The following is a 15,747-nucleotide window of genomic DNA, read 5'->3' as shown; positions in this document are numbered from 1 at the left end:
AGAGGAAAAAATACTCCAGAGTTAACTGTGAGTGGATGATGACTTATGCAATGGTAACATGTTAGCATTCCCAAAGGGTGCTTTTCACTCGTGCCTATAACGACCTGGAGTGACAAAATGACTTTGCTGTATACTCTGCCTAAGAGCCCTTCCATCATGGGTTGGGTCTTATGTTTGGCAGGGACAGAGTAACCAGTAAAGTTTTAAAACTCAAGTAGATGCTTAGAGAAGAAAATCCCATACACCTTTGTTTGCAGTGGAAAGTGTTTTAAACCTGAAGAAAGGATTTGGAGAAGGATGAGTAGTGTAAAGCAATATTATGTTTATTTCAGACTTCACTGTTTTCTTGAACAGGTCTTTCTGTCATGGTTTGTGTATGATGGAAGATTGCAAATTAACTTGATTGCAGGAAAACTTCAGAAATGGAGGTTTAACTGAGTATATATGATACAGTGTGTTTTTTTCTTATGTTTGTTCAGCTTGTAAGCAATACCTTGAGAAGTACCCTCAGGATTGTAACCTTTTGTGGGAAGTGCAGGGACCAGGACTTTGGTACCAGAGAACTTCTATTACATCTATAAGGGAAAAGGAAAACTTTGAAACTGCAGGTAAGGATGCTTTGTTTAGTTTTCTGACATGTTGTAAGAGTTGAAGAAACACTTTACAACAGTGACTTCTGTGAACAGTGCCCATGGCAACTAGCAGGAAGACTTTTTTTTGGTCACAAGATCTGTGAGGTTGTATTTGGAATGGTTAATTGTTATATAAAGGTACTGTAAGTTTCTGTTTCCTCTTTTAAATCTTAAAGCAGAGGCCTCCATGAAACAAAATCAGAGTGTCCAAGCAGAGGAGTATGCCAGGAAGACTGCAACAGTATCTAAAGCAAGTGGACAGAAGACTGAGCTAGAAACACAGTTAAATGTAGGTACACAGTTACCTTTTTATTGCTTTGTTACTAAAAAACAAAGTATGAGAAATGGTTTCTGTTCATCTCATAATTGAATTGTCAAGTCTACACTATATATAAAGGACAAACGCTTTTGTTGCTTTTTGGGTGGATGTTAGCTTCCTATTGGTGCAACACCAATGACCAAGCTGGGGTTAAAAATACTGGTTGTTTCCTTTGGTTTTTTTTTTTTGCAAGGGTGAGGGTGTGACTCCATGAATGTAGAGGATTTGTGCCACAGCTGTCAGTCTGTAATCCAAGCCGAGCCGTTTGCGAGGATCTCAAATGGCTCAGACTCACCTGTCTAGAAAAACTGTTGAACAGTAGAGTCATCATAAGAGCAGAAGGAATGAGGAAAAGTGTTTGTAGAAGTACATATTCAAATCACAGTTCAGTGCAGTGGAAGGTGTTCAGTTCACATTCAAAGCTACACATTGTCCATGTATGACTGCAGCTTTCTTCGTGCATATTTGAAATATCAACCAGATTCCAGCTACACATAGATATGAAGTCATGAATATATTTGTGTCTTTGAATATTACAAAGCAGTTCCCCTCTCATTTGTGTTCTGAGGCCACACAAGAATGCGCTTGAGGAAAAACTTGTAGCTCCAAATACCATGAACATGAATTTGTGTGCTTAAAGATTGTAGTATCAACATGAGCATGGTCTTGTAGAAGCCAATGCTTTAATTAAAAATAGGAAGAAATGGCTCAATTGATACTCTTAGCTATTATATTCTAAATCTGAAGTTTAGATTTAAGTCAAATGTCACTTTTCCTAGTGGAGAAAATGAGCATTTCCCAAAGCAAAACTGACAGCAAAGTAATGATGTTTTTAGTCTCTAAATGATTGGAAGCAACAACTCTTTCATTTCTGAAAAAGCAAATGAAAGAAGCAATTTTCTTTCATTTGTAACAGCGTCTTTACCATCATCACTGAGTTCTAGATTCAGATTCCAGTAATGATCATACCAGCAAAGTTATCTAAAAAATTGCATGTTTTGGTTGTATAGCTGTATGGATATACTTGGAGAAAATACCAGAGGGATAGTAGTTCTTAGGATTTTTCTTGCCATGAGTTAAGAACTCAAGCCATGTCCCTGGCCTTATTCCAGAAGACAAAGACTAGATAGCAGAGTGCTCCAACTTGTCATAGCTTGGTAGAATTGGTAGCAGCTCTCTTCTTAGCACGTGAACTAACTGTAAGCCATTCTGCAATGCTTCAGAGACTGTTGGACCATCAAACAAAATAAAATACCCCACCTTCCCTCAAGCCAGGAAAACACATTCCCCAAGTCTCATTTTCACCTTGTACTTGGTGCTCCCTGTTTTTGTGTGTTTTAATGCTAGAATTTGTCGTGAGTCTGTAAATTCTTAGGTACTCAAAACTCGCTTGAAACTACCTCAAGCGTCAGAATGTAGATATGGCCACTTCTTGCTGGCCTTCATGGATAGTAGTGAGGCTGGAAAGGCAACAGAACACCTGGATGCTGGTTATTACCAGAAGCTAAGAAAGAGCAATGTGCATAACTTTATTTTAATGTGTCCAGCTTATACCCACTTCAGAATATAAAGTGCTTGACCACTGAGTCATCAGCTAAATCATGGGGATGGTGGCAAAGAACAAGAGGCAGAAGCTCTAGAGAGGGAACTTTGACATAAGCAGCCTCTTCTGCTGAGTGCATGTAACCTGCATTACTGCTCACTCACTAAGTTCTGGGGTTTGTTACATAGGCTGCCATATTCTGTGGCATGCCACAATTAAAGACTACAAAATAAAATACAAATAGAAAATAAAACTTCCCTGTTAAATTTTATCAGCTACTATAGTATAGTTCTTTGGGCTTATACAGAAAGGGGAAGTAAAAGACTTACAGCATTTAATTATATGGATACCAGTTATAAACAGAATGGTTAGGAAAAGTCTTGGTAGTGTTGTTTATAGTGACAGGTTTCTTTCAGGTCTTATCTTCTGTGTTGAGACCAGAAGTAAAATGCAGAAAATATATTCATCCTTGCAATAAAGGTAACTTAAAAAAAAAATATTAAAAAATCTGAGAAATAAGAGGCAGTTAGGTATCAGATATTAAGAATGGTTTCAGTTGCTTTTTCATAGGATCGTTACTGTGAAGCAGTGCTTTAGAAAGATGCAATCACAGACAGGGAGATGAAGATATTTCCATCAATTCAGAAGTCTTTGGAATAACCTTAGTTTTGCTTTTGCTTCACAGGCAGATTCTCAAAAAGGTGAAGAATCAGTAGATGTCTGTGCAAGCACATCTCGAGGTAAAAATAACCTTTATCAGTATTGTGATTACTATGGATGAATAGGTTAGACTCTTTTACACTTTCAATCGGCGTTTTAGTCTTCAAAGTGTATGAAAACATGCCCTGCTCTACAGTGTGCTGAGACTTAACTTTTAGAGGGCTTCAGATAAAATTGAGTGTCTTGGTAACAATATTGTACATGTGTATTTAGGAAAAAAGTACCACAACGAAATTTACTTGCACTCAGTTCCTTTAATGAAATATTGGGAAAATTATATGCAGGTCTTAGACTAATTTGTTCACTGGCACTTATTTTGTTGTTTTGTTTGGGTTTTCCCCCAAGACTCTAACAAAGCTCCTGGTGCCATTTGGCTACAAAGCAGTAGTTTAACACGTCCCAGGATAGCAGGAAGCAGCTGGGAACCTGGAACTTCAACACGAGTTCATGAGAAAGTGCTTCATATGTCAAAAAGCAGGTAAAGGAGCCCTTATTCTACTGACTTCTTATTCTGTTCAGGCAATCACAAAACTACATCAGTGTCTCAATGTCCTACTGATACTCCTTCTCCTTTCTTCCTACTTTATTGCTTGATTTTAAAAGTGGTAAAAAATAGTCTGATTTAAGGAAAATAGAGACACACCTGGAGGGTGACTACACCAGAAAGTAGTGTCTCTGAAAACTCAGCAGATACTGGAAATAACAGTAAGAAAACAGTGAGGGCTAACAGTGTTCTATTATAACAGAGTCTGCATGAAAGTAAAAACATCTGCATTCATACAGCATAGTTTCATGTGATAGTATAAGTGGACATGTATCCACAATGCCATGTGTGATCTTTGGAGAGGTATCCCTTCCCAACCTCTTGTTATGGTGGCATATTGCAGTAAAAGAAGTATTTAGTTTGGAAGCTGGTTACTGCTTCTCACTTGATAACAAAAGAGTTACAGGGCGCAATCAAGTCTTCAAAGTAAAGTGCTTTGTTCAGACAAATTCTGATTTAAAACAATAATATCCAAAATTACATCCTGGAAAAAAGTTGTCTATTTTAAAGAATATTATCCTTTTGTAATAACTCTCAGGTGGGGATTTGAGGATGTATACCACTTGTGTGCCATAATTTGTACAATGCAAGGCCTGAAGTACTAATTTGCACTGCCTTCCATCCAGAAAACAGAACTTTGGCTATTAAATAAAGAAATTGTTCCTTCTTCCCCTTTTCTGTGTGAGTATGCTCATAGACACACTCCCTGCCTCCCCCCATATATGTCTCTCCCCCTCTTATTCTTTTCCAAAGAAACCCACTGCAACCCCAAAAACATCATCTGAAGAACTGAAGATAACCTGATTTTCCATCAAACTTGTTCCATTAGGTTTCTTTAAAGATAATCAGTTTGGAGGGAAGGTTCCACATGAGGTTGTGGTCTTCAGCTAGAAACAGCTACCTCTTTGTGTTTAAATTGCTCTGTGGAACTAAGCAGAGCTTGGGTGTGCTGGCCCAATGACATGGTTTAACACTGACACAGCAAAGTATTTCTCAACCTGTGGTACTAGTTGGCATGTGAGAGGACTAGCCTGTTACTCAGTGTCAGTATTTTGGGCCTTGCAAGATGAAGTCAATGAGGTGCCACTGCTCCTTTGAAGGTGTGTAACATGGTGGTTGTGAGCAGAGCTAAGAGGAATCCTGACGGCCACAGGTCATGATATTGGCTTGGTTCTGTCCTTCTGTGCACATAGCAAATGCAGCAGGGTCTTCTGTCAGAGACTTTCTCCTATAGAGTGCCTTCATGTCAAGACTGGCACCTGGGATAAAACCCTTCAATACTGCCTTTACTATGAGATTGTGAATCAGCCTACTGCAAATCTATTACATGTACTTTTTTCTCTTCTTGTATGCAATACTTCCAGTTCATCTGTTTTACCTCAAAAATGAGAACTGAATATTTGATGTAGTGTTACACCCTACCTATCAGGTGCATCAGAACTTCATTTTTAGGTATTTGCTCATTTAATCTCTAGCTAATATTATCTTGTTCGGCCATGATGTGTTTATTGCCTTGAATTCCAGTCATGGTCTTTGTAGTATATTGTATATTCATTGAATATACAAACATACTTGCCTTTAACTCTTTGATTTTAGCCTGTTTCTACAGTAGGAGTGTGAGAAGTTGCATCCTTTCTCACTCCTTTGTGGCTTCCAAATATGCAATAGATTACTGCTTTCTAATTTTAAAATAACTTTAAATTTCTAACTTTTATTTCCATAAAACAGAATTGAGATAGATGTCTACACTTTGTAATGGCCAAAGCAATGTTTTCTAATTGATTTTTTTTTCTTAATGAGGAGGTAGCCATTTTTAGACATTTAATTTTCTGGATTCTGACTGCCTATGGCCAGCATGTGATGCAGTACTTTATAATTGGTCATGAAAGAATTTCCCTGCTGAGATCACCAAAATTACATCCTTTAATCCTTTTGGATTAACATATATCTTAATACTTCCTGCAGGCTGGAATTTCCTGCCTGCACATCTGGAAGGTCTGAAAGCTTGTCAGTGATATTAGAGGATTCTACTATTGTGGAGCATGATGAAATGATTGCTGAAGATGAGGACCTGGCTGTATCAGAAGAGGAGCTACATGTATCACCCCCTGAGAAGCAGAGTGAGAAGGAGGTGAGCTGGATGTGATAGTGATAGCAGATATTTGGAATACAACTACAGTTTCTGTTAAATATGGTCCTTGCTTACTTGATCCATGTGACTATCAACTCTTTGATTTTCATAGTGATGCTTCATTGAAAAGTTATCTGAGAAACTAAGGCCAGTATAGAATTACTTTTAGGGTGTATTTCATTATACTTTCTCTGAATAATAGTTATATGATCTTCAGTAAGGTGAATTTCTAGCTTGTCTACCAACCTAACTTTCTTAATTTGATTTCTTCTACTCATATATTCTGGAGAACTGGAGTAAGGTCAAGATCTGATCCAGTATCTCTTATTAAGTTTTTAAAAAAGAAGCCAATAGCTGGCATACTTTAGTGACTGCTGTGAGCTCTTTTTGGTTCTCTGCTTAAAGCTTACCTGCTTTGATGTTTAAATTCAACTTTTATCTACAACTTGTTAACAGCTTGAATTTAAATCTGAGTACCCTTTGTGCCTAGCCATACCTTCAAGGTGGTGATCTTACTGGTGGGTGAGAAGGTAGATCTCGCGCTATGTCAGGTTCAGGGAACCATTGCAGGATGTATGCTCGAGACACAAAAACAGCTTGGTTTGGCTCCTGGCAGTATATAAGCTATGGTCAGAAGTTTCATGCAGGATAAGTTAGGTGCTCCGCCATCTTACTATGCATTTCTAGGTACCTGAGCTATCTGCTTCTCACATTAAGCTGCAAATGTAGATCACAGATACACCCACTAGTGTTGAGGAGCAATGGCTGGACATAAGGTTGATTTAGAAAAGTGGTATTTAAAAAAAATATATATTTTTTTTTAGGAAACTCCATCAGAACCTCATAATGGTGAGGTAACAGAAGAAGGGGGTAAGACCCCACTTATGTCTGAAGAGGAAACAGCAAATGAAGTTCTATGTGGTGAACCAGAATTGCAGCCTGAGGGTCAAGGGGAAGAACCTTTAACACTGTGTGTTCCATTAATCCTTGAGTCTGAGGCAAAACCTTCAGAAGACACTGTATCAGAGAAGGTGAGAGAATTGAAGCAAAATGTGAAGTTATCTTTCCTTCAGAGTGTACATACCTTGCTGGCTTTTCTTTTGTTAACTAACAGATAAAAAGTAGCCCCTACCATCATATGAAATCTTGGGAGAAGCAATTACTAGGCCAGATGATGTAAATAGAATATACTAATGTTTTGTGTCTTAATATGCAGAAGGGGGACATGTATGCATGTGATACGAAAAAAAGATATGTTGTTCCAGTTTGCCCTGGCAGTAATGAAACAGCTCTTTCTCACTAAAATACTAGTTGGATGTGAGTGAAAACCACATTCTTTCTTTGTCTAGTAATTCTACCCTGAAGAAGTATACAAGCAATTAATTGCTGGCAAAATATCCTTCTAGGGCACAGATTTTACTGGTTTTTTTTTGTTTATAGTGCAAAAGCAGATTGTTATGAATGCAAAATAACTATGTATGTCTAAAACATAAAACACATCTTTTTTCTTGGGAGTAATTTCAGAATGCTTTTACTGTACCTGAATCATCCTTTCAATAATTTGAAAATAGGAGAGCAACTCTGGGTCAAAAGCAGTTCACAAAATAGTCTCATGCAAAAAGGAGGAAAGAACTGACTTATTGACTGTACATGTAGTATTAAAACCTGCTGAATGCCAAAATACCTTCTGAGGTTGCTAGCTAGGGGCAGTAGTTGTTCAGCCTCTTGTATCTTCAACTGATTGTTCCCTTTGGTTGTTTTGGCACCCTTCCCCTTTACCCTCAGGTTTCAAATGCAACTGATTCAGAAGTGCTGGCAGAAGGAGGTACATTAGTAGAGGAGGAGGGTACTGAAGAGCAGCAAGAATCTGAAAAGATCGCTGTTGAAAATGCAGCTGCTTTGGCATTGAAGGAAGAGCCCTCTGATAATGGCCTGCCCAGCTCTATGGTAACTGAAGCAGTAGATGAATCTGTTTCTGAAAACATGTTGCCCAAAACAACTTCCTCATTGGAAGATCAAAATGAGGAAGCAGGGCACAACTCACAGGAGGCCCCTGTTGGCTTGAGTCAGAGTTCTTTGATAGTGGTTGAACTTGAAGGTGTTTCTTTTCAGCAGCTTCCTGGACAGGAAGGACCGAAGAACCAATTGGAAGAGCACTCAGAAGAGTCTCCTGAGCAGATGGATCAGTACACGCAGACAACAGAGCGGGCTGCTGACAGCAGCTCTGAGGAAGCAGAAATTGAGGTGCCCATTGTTGATCGGAGAACCTTGCGAAGAAAGGCCAAAGGCTACAAAGGTCCACTCAAGAAAAAAGGAAAGCCAGCTTAGAAATGAAATACTGATTGTTAATTTGTTTATTTATAAGAAAGTTATTATTTTGTGTAAAACACTAGGGTGTAACTAAACCATATGGGACATGGACACATGTTTAAAATTCTGGGTTGGACTTCCTCTTGGGATTCATCACCTTTCCTCAAGTGTTTTTGAATTTTTAGCCACTAGATGTTAAGCTTCATCTGAGTGTGAAAGTAAATAGCCAGTCTCCTCCTTTTATAAAGGATACATGCTGAATAAATACAACTGTGCTAGCAAAGGGAACAGTTTGCATATTGAGATTAAGAGAATGTAAGATTCTGTAATTCTAGGTCTCAAAATATGCAAGAAGGTGTAATCCAGCAGATTAAAACAGCTTCTCTCTTTGAGAATAACTTGGAACAGCTGAGTCAGTAGAAACATGGTCAGTGCAGTTCTGCCATAGCACTCTAATAATGAAGTTCTTTATGTGAAGATTAAGAGATGCCTACAAAGTAAACAATCTGTAGTTTCCAAAGTGAGCATCTTGGTAAAACTAAGTTTTCCCAGTACATATACAGAAGTGTCTGAACTGCATTCCTAACTACTTGCATGTGTTTGAGTGGTTACTTGGTTAATTGTTATGTTACAGGAAAAGGGTATGACAACTTTTTATCTCGTTTTGGTCTGAATGGAAGCAGTGCTTTGTATTTTCCAAATACTAGGCGGGTGCTGTGGGGTAACTATTAAAATGCTGTCTGCCAGGTGTGACTCCTGTGAGTTGTTTTTCAGATGGTTGTGACATTCATTAGTATGAAACTTCTACACCTTTCGGAGTTACCAGGTGACTGCTTGCAAGTAACTTTGATTCCCACTTTCTCTTCCTATCTTGGGTGCACTTCTGAGATGATAGCTTCCTAGTTCACAGCTTTTCTTAAAAGCAGCAACTAAACTTTGAATGCAAACAAAAATAAAACAGGCTTTTCACATGTTTTCCTTCAGAGGTTCTCCTGAAAATCATGTATTTCACTTAATTGTCAAACAGTAAGTTATTCTTAGTTTGCAGTGTGTTTCTTCCAATAAATGAAGCTCCTCTCATAATGGGTTAAAAAATCCAGGAGAAAGAACAATGGTTCTAAGAATGGGAAGTCACACCACTATTTGTCCTGCTATATGCTTTTTCTAATGTGAGTGAACTAGTCTCCCGCAGTGTCTCAAAAATACAGGTGTCTTGAAATTGCTGTTCAGGACTTCTGAGTACAAGGTTCACTTGAATAGTTGCAATGCTGTCTTAACTTTTATCCCTCTTATGAAGTGATGCAAGAATCTGGTTTTGCATTTTGTGCTTATGCAGTTGAATCGTATTTATAATATATTTTAACAGTCTAAGATGTATTTGTACTTCTTTCAGCTGATGAAGTACTATACTTTCTTTTTAAAGCTGTTGAGAACAGTTTATATGAAAACTTTAGATTCATAGTGCACAGGATTACTGAGTGAACTCTTGAGTTTCTTGGAACTATTGCATGTAGCTGTGTAGCCTTATCAGTGTCCATACGGGTACTCCTGAATGCCATGACTGGTAATTGTTCAAGATCTTTTGTGATTGTTTATAAACATTCAAGTGAACCTTCATCTCTAAAACTAATCAAGTACTTTCTATAAGGCACATAAGACAAATCTTCTGTTTACTTCTGTATGGCTTCTCTTCTACTGCTAAGATTTATTGTGTTAAAAATTGCTAGAAAACACCTCTTGCATTGCTAAGAATTTGGGGGTGTTGTGGGCTAGTAGCTTAAAGGGTGGTTGCATACAGTATATTGTGACTTGTCTTCCATTTTTAGAGCAAGATTTACTAAACATTTGTCTGCCGAGTACTTCAATTCATTGTTGCAAAATGAGGGTTATTCACCCAGTGTGCAAAAGCAGATCAACATGCAGAGTTGAGAAATTTATTTCATGTCTGCAGAGATGGGCGCTGAGCGGTAAATCAGCAAAGCTAGCGCACCTTTTCCTGGTTTTAGGAGGTTTACATACAGTTCAACAAACACGAGTTGTACAACATGATCGGCTATAACTTTATACCTTGCTATGTACAATGCACATGCTCCAGAGGTTCAGGGCGGCTACTTTTTCAAAGTTTCTGCCTCAAGGGGAATACTTTTACTGTTATTATATTATGATGAGGACAGGTTGCTTTTGGGTAGTTTGAGCAATTAGTGGGTCTGCACATGTTTTTCTTATCCTAGTTCCACAGCATTGACTCTTGAGGGTCACTGTCTTCTGTCTGTATTGTTAACCTTATCAGTTCCTTAGATTATTTCACATTCCTCCTTCAGCTGCTTATCAATTCACCTCTTTGAGACTTAGATATATTTTCTGATATATCCTATTAATCTATCTTCTATTACAATGTCTTTATGTATTCTCTCTAATCCTACCATCATTGTGTTGTGATTGTTGAGACCAAAGACCGCTTTATTAAATTAGGTCCACTTTATCACATATTTTCCTATATTGTTGTGAGGATTCCTCATAGCACAGGTGATTCAGCAGACTTTGAAGTAGGCAAACAAGTAGTGATCTGGGTTACATTGAGATTTCTTCTAAAGTTGTATAAGCTGTAAAATCAAGTTAGTATTAGTTATTTCAAGTCTAGATAAGATCAACAATAAGATGTAAAATCCATTCATCTCTAGGTCCCTGCTCTTCACATTCAAAATATATCTTAAATAAGGGCTAATCTTACATGAGTATGAACAGTTTTTCAATTTAAGAATCTGGTTTTTCATTAGTCTTAGTCAGTTTTATTTTTAATGGTCCTATGGGGATTAATGTCCATGATTGAGTGAGGGAGCTGCTTTTACCTGTGTAAAGATGATAACACTTAGACAGCAAGTATCCTACATTATTCCTTCTCCCTTGATATGCATCTAGTTGCTCCAATTTTTATATTACTAACTGGGTATGGTTTTCTATAAAATACTTGAAAAGGGCTTCCTTCTTCACTTGGGTGGTAATTCTGACCCTGGCTAAGGCAGTTGTTAAGATGTCTACCTGTTTAAGTTGGGTTTCCTGACAGAACTTTGAAATTTGCCTTTCAAGGGTTTAATTCATCCTTTCTACTTTCCACTAGACTGTGGCCTCCCAGGGGTATGTAGATCCCATTTAAACTGGAGAATTCTTTACATTCACTGGGCTACTTTTGAAATAAAATTGAGGTCCATTGTCAGGGATTAAACTTTCAGGGATTCCAAACCTAGAGATTACTTTTTAAAGATTTTAACCACTGCCACAGCCCAGTTGTTGCGGCAAGTGAAAGCTTCTGGCCATCCAGAAAATGTATCTATTAGGACAAGCAGGTACTTTGTCCACATATTGGTAACTCAGAGAAGTCTCGGCCAGTATTCTCCAGAGCTTATGCCCCTTTTTAATTTGCCTGCTGGTGGCTTCCTGTGGATCTTGGGGTTATTTGTGGAGCAAATCTAGCATCTCCTAACTGTTGTGTCTGTGCTTACCGAACTTTTGGCCCTGTGGCATACCTCTTGGTGCCACCTAACATAGCATCAGCTCCCATGTGAGGTTCTTGATGTTACTTCTTGAGGAAAATTTTCATCATTTTGGCTGTAGTGAGGGCTTTTTGGTTCAGAGTTGCCCACCATCCTTCCATATTCTTTGAGCATTTTATGTTTTCTGCCAATTGGTTTTCCTTCTGAGTGCCGGAGAGGTTTCATGTTAATTTTCTGTCTGGTGTTAGGGCTCCAATTACCTATTCATGCAAGGCTGCCCTTCTTGCAGTGAAATCAGTTTTTGTACTTCCCTAAATTAATTCTCCCAGTCCTTTCTAATGGCCTCTGCAGTGGATTATGCCTACTTTTTTGGTTTCAATGTTGCTTGGATAGTTTTAGGATCTGTCCACACTTCATAACATTATCCTTGGAAGTTCATTAGTCCTCATTCTTTCCAAATAGCTCTGTGAGCATGTAGAACCTCAAAGGCATATTTAGAGCCCATATAAATATTAACTTTGATCTTCCCCGATTTCCAGAGCCCTTAAACAATAACTTCTGTTTTCTGAGCTTGCCTTTTAAAAACTCAGTATCCTGCTAGTCCTCAGTATCCTGTTAGTCCCAAAAAGTTCAATAAGCTTATCATTGCTTCCATGCAGATTTGTTCAGTGTCAACTCCAATCAAAATGGTGTCCATGTACTGTAAAAGAGTAGCATTGTTACTACCTCTTCACCACTGCTCTTATGCTTCAGCCAACGACTCACTTAATAAAGTAGGGCTGTCTTTAAATCCTTGAGGAAGTGTTGCTGAAAGACCAGTCACAGAAACTGAGACTTGTTTTGAAGTTTAAAAAGCAGCATTATTTATTATGGCGCTGGGAGCACAGGTAATGGGCTCACCTTATACTCAAATACTTGTTCCTTATATTCTGTATAATCATACATATGCATTAAATTATTCAAAGCCACGTACATACTCAATTATCTTCCCTGGATTCATTTACAGTAATTCTCTCCTTTTGCACATGCATAGTTTCTTCTGAATTGAGTCAAAGGGCTGCTTTTGCAACCCAAATTAATGTCTAAATACTTCATGACCCGGTCATCTTCATCCTTTTATGATGTTGCTTGGCAAAACCTGCTAGGTTTCCGTGAGATTCAGTCGTTTTTTTCTTTCATTCTAGGTGTTCCTTTCAAGTTAGATCATAAATCTTGTCCATTCAATACCACGTCTTCTTGATGACTATCTTAACAATTACAGTAGTACAAGGACTTCTTGATTACAATCTAATAATTATACTAAGGCTGTACATATACTGAGGATATACATACGCTAAGGTTATACATTAACCCTCTGGCATTGCTGGTATCAGAACAGTCCAACATAACTGTGTCTGCCTTCTTGTAGAAAGGTTTCCCTGTTCAAAGGTGAAAACACTCATCCACCGGAATGCAAAAGAAAACATCTTTCAGATCCAGCATAGTAAAATAAGCATTGGTTTCAGGTACCGAGACCAGCAAGGTGTAAGGATTTGGTACAGTGGGATGTGTATCTTTTGTTACTTGGTTTATTACTGTTAGATCCTGTACTAGTCAATATTCTTGAGAGTGAGGTTTCCTTATGGACGGGACTGGTGTATGGAACTCAGACTGACATTCTCTAAGCAGTCTATACAGTACAAAAGTATTTTTCAGAGGCTCAGATCTTTTACATATTTCCAATCTAATAAATTATTACTCTTACCAGTCTTACTCCTGGTTTCAGTTCCATTTTAATTGAGTTAATTTTTTGCTTTACCTGGTATCTCTGAAGCCCATACCCAGAGGAATTGCCATATTCAATACACCATCTGGGATGTTCTCTTCAAGCTCCTCTGAACTTTTATCCGTCAGCAAACAAACTTGAGCTTGCCAAGCCTTATTAGGTGGGATATGGAGCTGTATGGAGTTCTCAGAGAAAATTATTTGAGCATTCAATTTGCATAGTGAGTCTCATCCTATTAAGGGAGGGGGCATTCTGGCATATATAGAGACTTGTGAATTAGTTTAGTATTTCTAATCATACATTCCATAGGTTGTAAGAACAGCTGTAAAGTCCTTTTTCTTGTTGCCCCCACAATTGGGATCGTAGTTTTACTGAGATGCTCTTTACAACTTGTTGCAACTGAGTGGGTGGCCCCACTGTCTTACTAAAAAATCTATGGTATCATTCCCCAGCTTTACTGGAACCAGGGGATCAGCTGGGGAGGCCTTAAGTGTTCTTGCCTGGTCTCCATTTGTTATCTGAACCCTCCAACGTGATCAGTGCTTCCTGACTGATTTTGCTTTTGCCTGCCCTGTGGGGACATTAGTTTTTCCGTTGACCTTGCAGATTTCTTCCCAACCCCCTTCTTTCTCTTCCCCTTTTCTTCCTCTACCTGTTCCTCTGTTACCTGTAGCAGTGTCGGTTACAGCTGCTGCCAATATAGATGTCTGCAACTTCATCCTAGTCTGTTCTTGATCTGTTTTCTCCTCTAGGTTTTTACACGCTTCATATGCTCCCTCTATCAACTGCAAGATAGACCATTCCTCCTGTCCTGTCAACCTTCTGCAACTTTTTTTCTTGTGATGGTTGTCCAATGAATAACATGTTAAACGTTTTCTGATTTAGCTTCCTCATCTGGATTTAAATCTATCTACTTTGTGTGTGGTAGCCAAAAACTTTCATAAAAATCTGATGGACTTTCTTTAGGACCCTGTCTCACCTTATATAGGGATTATGCATCAATGTTGTAGTTCCCAAAAGCGAGTACATTCTGTCAGGGTTTTCCTAGTAAGAACTGATAGTTTCCAGCTCAATAAATAAGAGGTCGTAAACGGCATGTACAAAAACTTGTAAGCCCTCCACCCCCACTGCTTATCTCAGAGGTGCTTGACTCATTCATTGGGTTTGCCCCCTGGTCCTGCTAGGAACAGGACTAAAATTTTTATCACACATCTGTTTTGTTTTTTGAAATAATGGTGATTTTTCTGAATTTGTACCCTGTAGGAGTGGGGCTGTGGGCACCAGCAGTTGTACGTCCTCTGGTTCCTCCCCACTACAACATACAGTCCCATTCTTACTGCATATACATGCGTCTCCACATACACTCCTTTTCTGGCCCGCACAGCATCAATGTATCTCCCCCCCAGCTGGCACTTCTTCTGAATATCTAGTTCTCTGTACAAAGTCATAAAGGTATCAGTAAAAGGCACTTTGTCCCACTTCCCCGATCAATGAAAAAAGAGTATGAATTGTAATATGGTGTTAAATTATAAAGACCCATTTTCTGGCCCCCTGTTCATCATCGTCCAATTTATAGTTTGGCCACTAGTCATTACAGTATCTCTTTATCTGTAGTCATCGTATCACCCCCAAACTTACTCCGATGTTTCAAAATACAACCCAAAGGACTACAGGGTGTAATTATGGGTTGGCCTGATCCCATTTCAACCCAGTACTCAGATTTGTTGGGTCTCATTGCCCACCCTCCCCAGGTCGGTAATTCCCTTGTGTGCACTCATCTCTGACTCCCTGGCCAATTAGGGCACTCCTGCCAAGCCTCTACATGTGACCTAATCTTCCACAGAAGCAATCTAATTTATAATTAAATTTTACACTTACTTGTAAGTAATTCACCCCCTTTTGCCCTTATGCAAATATCTCTGTTTGCAAATTACAAATTATCTTTGAGTCACTTGTCACCTTGACTTTAGAGAGCATCTGGAGGAGTCCCCAGTCAGTAGGGTGGCGCATGCTGGAGCTCTGTCCGGTCTGGTCCGCTGTTGGGGATGGGAAGACAATCCAGGCAAGGCCTTATGGCTGTCTCATCTGGATCACCAAAAACGTCCCAAAATGAGGGTTCTTCGGCCAGTATGCAAAAGCTGATTAACACACAGAGCTGAGACATTCGTTTATTTTATGCCTGCACAGAGATGGGTGCTGAGCGGTAAATCAGCAAAGCTAGCACACCTTTTCCTGGTTTTAGGAGGTTTACATACAGTTCAACAAACACGAGTTGTACAACATGATCGGCTA

At 38.8% G+C, this 15,747-nt stretch overlaps 1 protein-coding gene across 3 annotated transcripts in view; it reads left to right on the top strand.

The window, feature by feature from the left end:
- Positions 1–8,945, top strand: part of FAM169A (family with sequence similarity 169 member A) — a 29,158-nt gene extending 20,213 nt beyond the window's left edge. For 2 of the 3 annotated variants that reach the window (XM_056325547.1, XM_056325545.1), the window contains exons 7-13: positions 480–608; positions 809–921; positions 3,180–3,234; positions 3,560–3,692; positions 5,724–5,889; positions 6,714–6,920; positions 7,675–8,945. In XM_056325547.1, the coding sequence (XP_056181522.1) occupies positions 480–608; positions 809–921; positions 3,180–3,234; positions 3,560–3,692; positions 5,724–5,889; positions 6,714–6,920; positions 7,675–8,217 (1,346 nt within the window). In that variant the 3' untranslated portion in view covers positions 8,218–8,945. The remainder of the gene's footprint in view (positions 1–479; positions 609–808; positions 922–3,179; positions 3,235–3,559; positions 3,693–5,723; positions 5,890–6,713; positions 6,921–7,674) is intronic. The other variant, XM_056325546.1, reaches the window with a different exon arrangement.
- The last annotated feature ends 6,802 nt before the right edge of the window (positions 8,946–15,747 follow it).

This window comes from Falco biarmicus, chromosome Z, assembly GCF_023638135.1.
Source record: "Falco biarmicus isolate bFalBia1 chromosome Z, bFalBia1.pri, whole genome shotgun sequence".
Lineage (NCBI taxonomy): Eukaryota > Metazoa > Chordata > Aves > Falconiformes > Falconidae > Falco > Falco biarmicus.
The sequence above is the reverse complement of the archived record's forward strand: the minus strand, read 5'-3'. Positions and strand labels throughout refer to the sequence as shown.